A 15147-nucleotide genomic window follows, 5' to 3' on the forward strand; every position below is an offset into this window, starting at 1 on the left:
GATATTTACTTTTTATTGTTCGTTCTGTCAAAACAGTATTTATGATTTTAATCTTACATGGAAATATTAACGCAACTGAAATTTATAACAAATGAAAAAGAGAATGTTCAATAAATTCACTACATTAATTCAGCATGCAGTGGATTCTGTAAGTATTAGAAATAATAGTTTTATTCTTTATAGTTTGAGTAACAGCCCGTAAAGCGCAGATAACTCTGCTCCATAAAAATAAATGTAAACAATAACTATAATATTTATATTGGTTTTGTGATGTTTTGTTTATTTTCTTATTTGTTTTGACGCTGTTTTGGATATTCTATTATTCATTTTTCCAAATTAGAAGTTTAACCCATTATATAATATTGAAACAATAAACATAACAAACAATACTACCACCACGGGAAATCAACTGTCTGTAGTGTAGTGCAGTGCTAGGTATAGAAATGGTACCACTACTGATGTCTTCCGCCTTACTCCAACGCAGTTTAAAGCTACATATTGTAGCTATGCTAGGTAGAGCCAGTATGATGTATGACTATGAATACATACATGTAGTACCGGGTACAAGGCAATGGTAGTCTGAGTAGAGCCTCTAGAGGCTCTAGTAGAGGTGTGAAAGTGCAATAGCGCCAATTATTTTTGTCAATGCACCGTATGTTGGGTCCTACACTTAAGTCTGATTTAAAAGAGCTAATAATAAACCTCTTATTAAAAACAAGAAGTCAATATATATTCAATGAATGTTGATGTCATAATTTTGCCCTGAAAATATTTAAGACAAAATGAATTGGGGTTTAACGTCCTACCAGGCATCTGCACTTACTGGGCATGGAGCCAGGTTGTCAGGGAGATTTTCCCGGGACATCAGTCAGCAGTGCTGTAGTCTACTCTTGTTTCAAATTCTTTTACTAACATGCATGCCAATGTGTACACGAGACCTCAGTTTTTTGTCCAATCGAAGGATTAGACACTGTTCTTGCCAGGCCCTCCGTCTTGCATCACTTTCAACGCTGTGTCAGAAAATCCTGAGGAACATTTGTGGCCATGGGAGTGAACCTGAACCCGAGACCTTTTGGTTAGTGACTCTTTACTATGAGTATGAGCCTTTGTGTCTCAAATGTTTAATATTTAAAGGGCCAATCCCGATAATATTTTGGAGAAAAAAAATGTTTAATTTTGTGTTAAAATCCCTTAAAATCCTCTACCTAGCTAAGAGCCGAGCAACTAACTCAATATTTGTCAAACGTTTTCAAACATCTTAAACCTGCCAGTCTTCATCTGGAAATGGAGACCAGTGTCCAAACTGTATTATATATACGGTGTCTGGATAAAACCAGACTTTTATTTTATAAAAATAATGTGTAGGTGAAATTTACCCTTCGTTATGAAGTACAGCACATGGGTCATTCACTGTATAGACCTCTAAAGAAATGGAAATCGATTATCAGGTTGCCCAACGAAAAAATTGACCCAAAGTCTTAAAAGGGTTACATGTCCGGATAAGCATTTTTGACTTTCACATCCAAACGACTCAATATTTTGAGCTGAAATTTTGAGACAAGGTAAATACACTATTTCTCTATATGTGGGTGCTTAAATTTCATACATACATGTACTCTGACTTTTATTTTTGAGACTCTGTTCAAATCTGGATAGTCCCTTTAAGACACAATGAATGTTTTAAAATCAGTGAACGATGTTGTTTTTTTCTATCGTCTTGTGCGCCATGTAATGTGGTGCTTTGAAGAAGGGGAGGTGGGGGGAACCTATCTCTCAAGTCAGCGTAGTACTGAAATGTCAAACCATACTCCAAAATTAGATTGGATTGTTGGACTCCTCACATGTTTTACCAAAGATGACCTTAGACATTACAATTAAAAATTAGAAATGTAAATCAGTTTATTTAGCCTACATTCATATAATCTATCAAAATCAACCTAATGCAGTGTATGAACGCCCATCTTGGAGGACCATGGTAAGTGCTATATTATTGATCAGGAATTTCGATTTTGATGAACTTTTTTTATTTTTGCAGTTTGTACCCAACTTGACTCTTCAAGAGGAATTTATACACCATTGGAATGCTGTCACACATTATTTTGTGGATAATAAAGGTTGGGTGTAGATTTCATGTATTATGATTGAATACTTAAACATTCATTATGCCAGAGCTAAATCTGCCTACTGCAGGTCTTTCTTTAGGCCTGAAATGTTTTCTAAATTATTAATTAGACATTAATTATCTTATCCAGACCATAATAACTCTCAATGTCATCGCTAGCCTGCAATGTTTATTGGATTAGGTTCCGATTTTCTGTTTGACTTCCATTCATGATTTAATCATGAAATGAATGATCAAGACTATGTTTTTTATCGTACCGAGTTTAGTAATAATGATTAAGGCTAGGCCGAAATTTCAATCATTAAAATCTCGGTTCAGAGTGGTCAGTTTGACTGACATTTTCAGCAAATTCCCTTTACATTATCTAGTTTTTAACTGTTATAGTGAGAACTGCCAGCCTTTTATCCAATCTCCCATATATGTATGTGTAAAGTAGACACATCGTGATAGAAAGTTAAAGGCCTAAATGGTGTTAAGGTTGAGTTTGAAAACTATCAACCACAAACAGACTAACATCCTTCGAGTTAGTACTAGATGTAGTATACACCTTTGATCAAATTAACTGCATCACCCATGTTTTTCACTGATTTTCAGCTACTCTGATTGTTCCCAGTATCGGATTGTTTTTCGGTATAGGAATTAGTTTAAATGTCGCCAACAATGTATATACATGTATGATTATTCTGAAACAAAATGAGTTGATTAATGAATATGCTGCAGTACGCATGTGTATAGTTTCGAACAAGGGTGTACATGTATGATTAGACTACTATGTTTAAACTATATTTGATTCATCAGAAAATGAAAGATGTTGATTGTCATTTAGAGATTATGAAACTCTTGTAGACTGCAATATTGTCAAAGGTTAATTTCTTAAAGGAATATCAGTCCAAAAGAAATGTTTAATTGAAAATTTTGACACTTTCAGCAGGCGATATAAATAAGCCAACAAGAGCGGCCGTCTCTAAATCTTACATAATACATACTATTAACTATACATGTATAATTGTTCAATACCCTTTCAAGAACATGTTAGACTAACTGAGATAATCTCACAAATTTAATCTGCATGATGAAAAATAAATATTAAACAAAGATTTAAATCCAATTTTTTTGTTCTGAGCACTGTCTTCATTAGCCCAATTTGCATCATAAGGTTTGTCATTGAGTCAACTGGCATGGTTTCGATTACCCAGTTGTACGTGACAAGGAGTAGGGTCGCCTGTTCAACCTCGTGGGTTTCTCCGGGTACTTCGGTTTCCTCCCACTGCTAAAGACCCCTATGCACAAGTGAATTATTGAAATAAAATTGAACCATATGTTAGTCCCAAAAGGACCTAGTTTGTGACAGGTGGACGTTAAACCCCAGTTGTCTCCAGAGCTATCTCATTTAAAGCCCAATCGATGTAGAGAAGTAGGAAGTTAAACCCCATTTTTTTCATTAATTCATTTGTTCTGAGCGAAGTTATGAGTGATAGATTTAGCTCTTGCTTACCGCTTGAAGCTTCTTTAATAAACCATTATATCAATATATTTTTACAGAGGAGAGAAGACGTATTGAGGAAACTACTATACCAGGACACATAGAACAAATGGTATTAATATTAGTACAAGAAGAAAGAGAACAATTAGAAGTTGGCACTACAGGGCCATGTTTAGAATATCTACTGCAACATAGATTACTAGAAACTCTTTATACGCTCGGCAGAACAGATGTAAGATATTGTTATAATAATAATCACTATTGTGCTATTAAAGCGAGTATTTCATATTTTCTAAGATATTCAAAACATAATTATTCCTATGTCTTTTGCTCAATAGGTTGTCAACACACTATTATACGATCATAGGTATCATTCTCACACTTAAAAACCATTCACCCCGGAAATAATATCACAATTACCTCCCTTGTTTTTCTATCTCCCCCCCCATGGAATAGCTATCTTCGATGTTTGAATTTGAAGTTGAAAATGATATTTTTGCCAGTTTCTCAACTGGCAATAGTGAATTATAGGATTAATAGGATTATTTTTTAACAAGGTAGGACTGTTTATAGATACCATCTATTTTAAGGCTTTATTTTAATACATTTTAAAAATATAACTTAAAAATATGAAATTATCGCTTTAAAGACTCTATGCAGGATTTTAGGACGATGTAATCCCTTGCAACCTACAATATTGTAAAATTTGAATTTCTAATAGGAATACCAGTTCAAAAATGGTTCAATTCTGTTCAGTATTTACACCGATATAACAAAATGAAAATCCATTGATATACGCTGTTCCATATGTAACAAGACTGTCGCCATCTTTATTTGCTGTGAACCAAATTGATGGGCATGTTTTAAATTTGATTGAATCCTAGCCACTAGGTTACCTGGCGTTGGTATTTTAATTTTGGTTTCTTAATTAAATGTTAAATAATCAACCTGAGTACATGTATATAGGAGCATGGATTAAGTGTGGAGAAATTTGATATTTTCCGAAAAATGCCAATCATGCATCGTTACTTTAAGACCAATTAAAATTGTAATGGCATATATGTATAGAGATAGATAAAAATTGTATTTGGACTGTATAACGAACACTAGCTAGATCACTGAACCTTCGTCCGAGGCAGTGTGGCTCGATGAGCAGGGTGCTGGACCAGTATACAGGAGGTCCTGATTTGGATCTAAGTATTGGACTTGAAAATTCTTCAGGATTTTCCAGCCAGGGATCCCCTTGACAGTAGTGGAGGATACAGGGGCTGGCAAAGAATTTTGTCTAGTCATTCGGATTGGATGACAAACCTAGATCCCATGTACACCATTGACTGCATGTTAAATATATCTCAATTTTTATGTTACAGCATCCACCTGGTATGAAACAAGTAATATTGATATTTTTTACCAAGTTGTTATCGAGATTAGATCATCCTTTATTACCACATATAAACGTTCATAGAGCTGTACAGGTATAAATATCTTCTATTCTAAATTTTACAATTTATTGGCAATTCTCTTGAGGCAATCTAAAATAAATTATAAGGCTATCTCAGAAATATTGCTCAGTTACTGCTCCTGTCGTGTAAACCTTAATATAACTTACCCGGTATTTGTCAGACATTCTGGATGAAATTATACTTTAGTCATAAGAGTGAATCCATTAAAGTTAGAGTTGCATCTCAAGTAAAATTTCCTCTTTCCATTCTATTCTATTAACTCATATCACATCATTCCCTCTTTCCATTCTATTTTATTTATAAACATTACATCATTCCCTCTTTCCATTCTATTTTATTTATAAAAATCACATCATTCTCTGTCTTTCCATTCTATTTTATTTATAAACATCACATCATTCCTTCTTTCCATTCTATTCTATTTATAAACATCACATCATTCCTTCTTTCTTATGGCCCTTGATCACTTTGAAAAATCTTGTGACGCTCTAGAGGCTAAAGTTATCATTCGGTTGACTTCAGATTGATACACAGAGTTTAAGAGCTTGAGACGAACAAGTATATTGATTTTCAATAAATTTTTATGACTTGAACAGCTAAATCCATGATATTAAAAGTTTTGTATACTAAACGTTAGCATGGGGCAGAACTTTGTAAAAAACAAACAAATTCTAATGGTTTTCTGATAATTACTTCATGAGTTGTTACTCTTAATTTGATTTTAGTGTATTATAAATGTTTCATTACCGAAAGAAGTAAAAATATGCGACAACACTTGTTGACTGCCCGGACGATTTAGCTGCTGTGGGCGTATGTTTCGTTGCCTGGCAACCTATCTTATTTATAAACATCGCACCATTCTTTCTTTCCATTCTATTTTATTTATAAACATCACATCATACCTTCTTTCCATTCTATTTTATTTATAAACATCACATCATTCCTTCTTTCCATTCTATTTTATTTATAAACATCACATCATTCCTTCTTTCCATTCTATTTTATTTATAAACATCACATCATTCCTTCTTTCCATTCTATTTTATTTATAAACATCACATCATTCTCTGTCATTCTATTCTATTTATACAAATCAAATAAATGCTGGAGAGGCCGCAGTAGACAAGCATAAAGGTCTCTTCATTACAGTGTCTTGTTTTGAATCTTGGAATTTGATGAAGAGTGGGCGGAAACACTGTTGTCCGGAAAAAAATCTCTACCCAAACCTTACACACATTTATCATAGAAGATAAAAGGTGTGTTTACGAGATGTTAAACTCCATTCATATCCTATCCTACTTCAACTCAGAATGTTAACCAACAACTTTTGTGTTCTGTTTGGATGTTTACAGAGATTGGTGAAAATTTGTGGTGAAGTGCGAGCAGGACCAACAGAGAAAGAAGAAATAGAATACTTGTGTACAGTTTGTTCTAAAATAAAAGCTGATCCATATCTTGTTAATTTCTTTATTGAGGTAACTATGAAATAAGTTTTAGCCTTTATTAATTTTAATCTTTTTGAGGCATTTAGTAACATGATAGAGCAATACACAAAAACACATACTTATGGAAAAACAGCTACTTATTTATTTGGGCGACGTTTCGATGAGTAGCTTGATAACGTTGAGAGAATACTCTTCGAAACGTCGCCCCAAATAAATAAGTAGCTGTTTTTCCATAAGTATGTGTTTTTGTGTATTATTAATTTTGTTGAGGTTACTGTGACTTACATGTATTGGAACCCTTGTTAATTTTATTGATGGAACTATGAAATAAGAGCAAGCCATTGGTAATTTTATTCAAACAGTAATATCTCTAAATCTTAACCCTTTGAACTCGATCTGGAGGTCCGATTTTGTTGGTGACGTGACATAATAGTCTCCACAATTTGAGTAGCTGGTTCTCTGGGAGGCAACTTTTACTGGGATAAGGAAGCTAGGGCAGAGAATTTGAAACATTAGGAGATTCGGGGGGTCAAAGTGTTGTGTTACTTTAGCAGCTCTAATTTGGGTACTTTATGATTTAAATGTATTGTAGCCCAAATGCAATTATTTGACTGAGTGATCAAATTGAATATGTTTATGAAATCAGGGAATTTTGTTCAGTACAGTTCAGTTGTCCAAACTATTATATTTGGTTTATGTGGGTTTTTTTTATATCTATTTCAGTCTGGTAAACCAGTAAAAAATTCTAGTCATGTAAATACAAGTGGTATTCCTAAATCTCAAGATTTTAGCCTTGTTAATGCCTTATTGACACTGTCTTCCAGTAATGTAAGTATTTCATCTCTAATATATTCACCCAAAACAAATGGGAAATTAAATTGAATTTGGGTTAAACGTTCTACTTTTCTGCACCAACTGAGATATTGAACACATGTAGTGTGCTATGGGGGAAATTTTGATCCAACAGCAGCATTTCTAACTGCAAGGGGGCCTCCGTATTTTGTCCCATCCAAACAGCTAGACATAGTTTCTTGTCTTGACTGAATTCAGTGATGAACATTATCTTCTAGGAGTAATTAGCGGAGATAAGCAATTTCAGTTGTCGATGCCTTGGAAGTTTAAACCCTATAAATTTAATGCTTTTATTGCTTGATGCTTTATAAAAAGTTAAATTTTTGAGTGGGTGTCATATTTTTATTTTGGGATCGAGGCGGGGAACATCAGCCTCACTGTTTATTAAAATTTTAACCCAGATTACATAATTTGCTTGAAATTAATTCAAATTTGTTGAAAGTATTTATATATTCTACATGTTCTTACAGGATGCTAGAGTGTGTGTTAAAGCATGTGAAGGGATTATGTTATGTGTCAGTTTACCCGAACAATCTGCTGCTGACTGTTTAGTTCGTCATACTAAGTTCTGTGATAATTTGATCACCAGATTATGTGACTTGTACGATAAACTACCATCTTTTGTCAGTCCTAGTGATATAGAATCTGTTGATGCCAAATGGGGGTAAGTTCAGATCTAGAATCAAGCCCTGAGTTCATAAAGCATTCCCAGACTTAAAGGCTCAATACCACTCTTGTTGTAACTGAATATTATGTCCCAATCTTTATTCTGGTCAACAAATTGTACTATTTTAGAATATTTCAATTAATTGATGATACAAATTTCTTCTTAACACACCTTATTTAAAAATTTTGAAAAATTCAACATAATGGTTTGAAACGTCTAACGTAAACCTTTTCAAATGAAACTTCGATTTAAAAATATTTTCGAACCCTCTGGACAAGTAAAATAGGATGTAATGGATAATTTACACAACAGGTAGGACACTTAAACATCTAGTACTTAGATAGAGATATTATTTATTTTCTGGAGCTTTCAAGCCAGCAAGAGTGTTATTGTCCCTTTAAGTTAAGAATTTACTCAAAATGTTTTCCCCTTGTTCAACTAAAATATAGCCCTTTATAAAACTTTTCTTGTTTTAATGTATCAAATACATCAATAAGGACCTATGTGCAAAGTTTTGAGTTTCTGGATCAAAGATATTTTTCATAAACAGTGATTGAAAGTTGAGTAAATTCTGAACTTAAGTCTGAGAATGCTTTGTGAAACCGGGGCCAAATCTTATGTTTAAAGATGATTTATGTACAATTAGATAAAGAACTGACTGTTCTTGCTTTAATAGTTCAAAAATAGATAATGAAAAATGAATATGTGGAAAATTTCAGTCAAATTACTAAATTCTCAGCAAAGTTATGAGTGTTTGAAGTTTTGACAATCTACATGTAGTCTCAATTATCAATTACCATTGCTACGATACATTATTAAAGGGGGAGGCTGTTCTAATCCATTCAATAAAGTTATGTGAATAAATGTCTCAATAAAAATTTATATAACATTTAAAGCTAGAAACAAGACCCGCAATAGAAACATTCAGCCGTTACAGAATGCAACTTTAAGAATCTGCAAATATTTCAAACCTTGTTGTGTCAAATAGTTTGTTTGAACAAAAAAGATATTATAATCAATTGTTATATGACTAGTCTTACAGTTGCATGGACTTGAAATCTTTTATGAAAGCCACAGTTTATGAAATAAGATTTATTTCCCTTTGATTAGAAAGTTCTCTGTTGCTTGACAATCACATTGAAACATATGATCGTGCTATTATTTGGTGACAGTTTCAAGCGATTATGTAGAGAAAAAAAACACAAGGCAAAGTCTTGACTAGAAATGACATTGTGAGAAATAAAAAACAGCCACGTTCAAAGTTGAGAGAACTCAATAATTGTATTTTAGGTCTTTGAACATTATTAATTACAAATGTTCTGTTCCTGTTTTATTGGTTGCTCGGCCCAAATGTCGAAGATTTTATTTTAAGGGCTTTTAACACAAAATTAAGCAGTTTTATTCTCCAAAATAAAGTCCAGATCGACCCTTTAAATAAGAATCCAGACGTAGGCTGGTCACCCGAAGGATGAAAATGTAATTAGCATTCTTAATAAAGTTGTTCACTTTACATGTCATTATATAAACATAAATTGTGTCTATTTCATGTTTCGATGGAATTTAATTGGCCGTTTAGATACTGCTTTCGCATTTTTTATACATACAACTGAGTGCCAATTACATAAACTTTCATGAGATATATTAAATATAATATTGTTTATTATATAAAAACAGGAACAGCATATTTGTAATTAATAATTTTCAAAGACCTAAAATACAATTATTGATTTAGCTCCGCTTTGAACTTGGCTGTTTTTCATTTCTCACATCTCTTTGTTGGAAATATTGTGTGAACATATGAAACTGCAACAAAGAATGTAACAAACTCTTTTTATGTGACGAATGTCATTTCTAGTCGACTTTGCCATATGTTTTTGTCTCTACACAATCGCTTGAAAGTGTCACCAAATAATATTATGCTGTCCTCGATACGCTCAACGATACTTTGGTTTGGCTGAACCCCGCCCCAACCCTTTTGTAAAAGCATGTATTCATGCTTGTGAACAGCCTCGTTCTGGACAAAATACCTCGTTCCAAAAACATGGCATTTTTTTAAAAAAAATACGTTTTGGAACTCCAGACAAATGTGGCATTTTGTTTTTACCACGTTACAACGTGGCAAAATTGTTGCAAAAATTATAACACGTTTTTGCCATTCTTTGACAAAAATGCTGAACGAGGCCTTCTGGGGTTTATAGTGTTTTAGAGACAATTAATAATTCTTATAGTTTAGTATCTGTTATAGTTTACCAATGTTAAACTGTTTATTCATCGAAACACCACCTACTCTACAGTAATCTTTTAGAGGCATTTAGTAATTCTTATAGTTTAGTTATAGTTTACCTACACTAGAGGTTAAACTGTTTATCATTTTAGAATTTAAATAATTGGATAAAGCAAAACTTAATATTGTCTCAAGATTACTTCCCAGCCGATGATGAGTTATTTTCTTATAGTGACATGTAGCGCAATTGACACACATTATTTACATAAAAACATAATATAGAACACAATATTAGAATACTAATTGTGTTCCGTAGTGTGTTTTTGTGTTTATCTGTGTATATATATATGTATAAATAAATAAAAAATACGTCCATGTAAAAAAATCTCCACTTTACTTCATTCTGACATACATTAAATCATATAGGCTAGCTGTCTGCATTCTATGGGCATCTTCAGATATTAATAATATATATATACTTCTTGAAATGTAATGATTTTCTAATAAATGATTCCTTATTGTGAAATACTTAATGATCAGCTGATTTTTGTCAAGTTGAATTTCCCACTGATGATAGGTACTAGTGATCACACAAATATTGTCAATACTTGAATTCTAATAGTTTTTCAGGACTCTTTGAGCTGATTTCTTATGGAATATGATCTGGTCTTTCCCTCCTATTTAGTTTAAATCATTTCAATGTAATCAACTAAATATTGTAAAGTAAACAAGCAAAAAAAAGAAAATACATTGATTTGATAGTATTACAATGTGTAGAAATCTGGAAATGTGTCAAAAATGACCAAAAAATTTATTTCATTGAATCAATTATCATTGGAGTAAAAATTTAGAATGTTTAAATAATAAATTCAGCATTCCATATGACCACTAATAGGCACATGTACATTGGGCTATAACAGATGTTATAGTGGCGGTTTTATACAGGTTAATCTTTAAGTGGCTTTTAGTGATTAAGAAACACAATTTTTATGGGAAACAATAACTGTTTTTATTCTAAAAGCACAATGTTATGACAAGTAGCGTCTTATCATTAACAGTTTAATCTTTAAGTGGCTTTTAGTAATTATGAAACACAATTTTTATTCGAAACAATTACTTGTTTTATTCTAAAAGCACAATGGTATGACAAGTAGCGTCTTATCATTAACAGTTCAATCTTTAAGTGGCTTTTAGTGATTATGAAACACAATTTTTATGGGAAACAATAACTTGTTTTATTCTAAAAGCACAATGATATGACAAGTAGCGGCTTATCATTAACAAGCACAATGATATGCACTTGATAACGATAATCAATACTTTTCGAAACATTGTGCATTGAGAATAAAACCAGTTACTGTTTCCCATAAAAATTGTGTTCTGTTCGGGTTTTATTCATTTCTTGAGGTTTAATCATGTACTTAATTAAACATACATTATGCAAGAACTAAATCTGCCTATTGCAGGTCTTTCTTTAGGCCTGAAATGTTATCTAAATTATTAAGATAATGGATAATCGAGACTATGTTTTTTTTATCGTCCCGACTATAGTAATGATGATCAAAAATTCAGTTGCTAAAATCTTGGTTCAGAGTGGATCAATTTGACTGAAATTTTCAGTAAAATTCCCTTTATATTATCTAATTTTTAACTATTATAGTGAGAACTGACAGCTCTTTATCTAATTTCCCATAATGTGTCTTTAATAGATTATATGTTAATTCTTAATATATATTATACAAAACATAATGACCATTGGAGCGAAGGAGCTCAATAAATTGATAACTTTTAACTGTTTAACATCATAATCATAATGCAACTCTTCAATTCAAATATCAATACATATATGTGACAGATGTGACCGAAACGGGTGGCTTCATAACTTAGCGATTGATTTTTAGGCCTAGCCGCGATCATACTTACTAAAGTCGGTACGATTAAAATACATAGTCTTGATTATCCATTTCATGATTTAATCATCAATGAGCGTTGAGCAGCAGATCCGATTCAAATCCAGTCAGTATCGCAGGCTAGCGATGCCATCGAGAGTTGATTATGGTCTGGATAAGTTAATTAATGGCTAATTAATAATTTAGATAACATTTCAGGCCTAAAGAAAGACCTGCAATAGGCAGATTGAGCTCTTGCATAATGTATCGTCGGTGGGGAGTTAAAAGGTTGTATCTGGGTTTTACGAAATTGTCCAGGAGAATCAAATATAGCACAGTGGTTAAGAGTCAAAATGTCTTATAAATCCATCACGTCAAAATGTCATATTTCTGAAGTTTTTCTCAAATATTTATGTATAAAATGTATGTGTAGCCATTTAAACAGTATGTAAAAAACTATCCACACATATCTCGATCAACATCCATTTCAAAAATAGGGAGTGAAAGCTAGTTAAAGGTAGGAAAATATTCACCTTTAGCTGTTTCAATTTTATAAATTTCACACAGTAGAGTCACAACAATAATTTCACTAATACGTATTTAACCATAAAACAATACTGGCTATATTTTGTTTGATTGTAATGCTTTGGTTAGACGCAAAGTTGTTTTTTTCAAGAAAATTTTCGCTCTTTCGACATTTTGAAACAGTATCTATAAACTATCTTTTTATTGGCTTAGAAATACGACAACATCTTTTTATTGGCTTAGAAATACGACAACCAGATGAAAAGATACCCAAGAAAATTCTCATTCTGAAGAACCAAAAAAGTAAATTTCGCAAAATATGCCAGATACGATCTTTTGTCTCCCCACCAGCAGTATGTTTAAGGATTGTCTGAGAACTAGAATGTAATTTTTGTATTGCCATATTTTTCATTATTACAACATTAAAGATATTTCTAGTCGCTGTGACATTTTTGGCACTTGAGTTTTCTACTGAATTCGTCCATGAACTATTTATCAAATAAGTTGAAGATAACATAGAACTATAACTTTATTGAATGTCTCAAGATTCTGGAATTTCCTGTTTTTGTCACTATTCACAAATTCTATACAAAAGATTTCAATAAATCTGGTCTGTTATTTTGTGAAGCCAATAATAGGCTTACATGATTTTGTGCTTATCAATATGTTTCTATTATAGACTCGATGCAGTTGTAACAGTTAAAGAAGACCAGCAGACTTTTAAAGGCAAATGGCAGTTGACTTCGTTTTTGGCTTGGCTAGATTATTGTGATCAGCTTATTGCAGTTTCTCATCCCACAGTTGCTGCAGCTCTTGCCACGACTATAACAGAAAAACTTCTACTTAATAAAATAAAGAAAGATCTCCTACAAGTGTAAGTTTGAAAAGTAAACTTCTTAACGATCTCGACATGTCGACATGCAGTTTAACCAAGGAAAACAGTAACAGACTTTCTAATTTTGATATTAACAGTATTGATCTTATACTTGAGAATTGATTTACCTTCACTAAATTTAATTCTACAATAAGCCTACTCAGTCAGTTTTTCGGTATTAAGTCTGTGGTATAATATGTTGATCATATGGTACTGTGAAATTTTTGCTCATCCGCTTTTATAGAGAGAGAGAAATGGGGTTTGACCAGTGATGGGATTTCTCCGGTATATTCCGGACATGTCTGATACTATTTTCCAAATGTCCTAAATTGTCCGACCAGGACCATGCCCAGTCGACATCAAGAAATGGTAAATAGTATTCAAAATTCCAAAATTAATGTAGTGTACTGAGTGTATAACTAGCACTCAACCCGATTATCATTGATAATAGGCTGGATTGATTAGGTAATTAACTGATCAACGTATTTATCATGTTATAGCGTCTATATATCTACCTTGATTAACTACTTAATCTGCTTTGATTGACTGACTTAATCCTTTGTCAGACAATTCATCAATCTAATCTTAAACAGAAGTCATTGCTTCCCCTTTGTTGGACTATTCATCAATCCAGTAAGAGTGGTTATAATTTTAATCTATGCGTTTACTTCGTGGTTTCTCCATTGTCAGACATTTTAACAGCATTGATGTGAGCCGACAATATACATATACATATTGTCGGCTCACATCAATGCTATTAAACTTGTCATAGATATCACATTTTGTAAGAGTATATAACACCTCAAATTAATATATCCGTTAACTTGTAAATCAATATATTTATCTGCGTGAAATTACAATAGGTGTTAACGTGACAATTATCACATGAGTAATGTCAGAGAAAAGATTCTATTTTGATGGCATATTCCCAGGTTTATCATAATATTTTGAATAGGGTTTATGTTTTTTTAAAAAAGATAAATAAACAAGCTGAGATATGTCGACAAATGTTGCGATTGGAATAGTGTAAGTAGTTAATTGTTTTACATGATAGCGCATGTCACTCACTCGTTATCGTGAAGTGATGATTACTGCCAAAAAATTTTCAGGATGTCAGTTTTTTACCTCCATCCGTAATGAATTCGAAACGGTGTATAAGATGAATGCCGAACTTCTGCTGAAAAAAAGTATCGTCTTATACCCCGAAAAATCGATAATTTTGGAGGTGAATTTGAAAAAAGTACAGATTGACAGTAGTCGACATGCTTTCATTCTGTCGTATTATGACAACACGTAATTTTGTAGGAATAATACTGACATAAATTTGAATACCGTACGGGAATTAAAAATGACAAATAACGAGGTGCACCTATTTTTTATTATGTACGAATTTGAATATTTTGTTGACACACGATTTTTATTTGTGGTCTGAAACCACGTGCTTAAATAATTATAAGAGTTATGCCCCTTTATTTTTAGTAAAAATGTCAGAAAAGAAAAATTCTGAAATCCCACAACATAGCTAGGTCATTCCTGGACTGACATACTTGAGAAATTGATTTATGTTCACTAGATTTAATTTTACAATAGGCATACTGAATCA

The 15147-nt window shown here is 32.5% G+C and overlaps 1 protein-coding gene across 2 annotated transcripts in view; it reads left to right on the forward strand.

Moving 5' to 3' along the window:
- LOC126816158 (FHF complex subunit HOOK interacting protein 2A) overlaps nt 1–15147 on the forward strand; it is a 59461-nt gene continuing 44314 nt past the window's right edge. For both annotated transcript variants that reach the window (XM_050542392.2, XM_050542393.2), the window contains exons 1-8: nt 1–148; nt 2036–2114; nt 3665–3837; nt 4976–5080; nt 6421–6543; nt 7237–7341; nt 7836–8029; nt 13350–13544. In XM_050542392.2, the coding sequence (XP_050398349.1) occupies nt 92–148; nt 2036–2114; nt 3665–3837; nt 4976–5080; nt 6421–6543; nt 7237–7341; nt 7836–8029; nt 13350–13544 (1031 nt within the window). In that variant the 5' untranslated portion in view covers nt 1–91. The remainder of the gene's footprint in view (nt 149–2035; nt 2115–3664; nt 3838–4975; nt 5081–6420; nt 6544–7236; nt 7342–7835; nt 8030–13349; nt 13545–15147) is intronic.

This window comes from Patella vulgata, chromosome 3 (genome assembly GCF_932274485.2).
Source record: "Patella vulgata chromosome 3, xgPatVulg1.2, whole genome shotgun sequence".
Classification (NCBI taxonomy): domain Eukaryota; kingdom Metazoa; phylum Mollusca; class Gastropoda; family Patellidae; genus Patella; species Patella vulgata.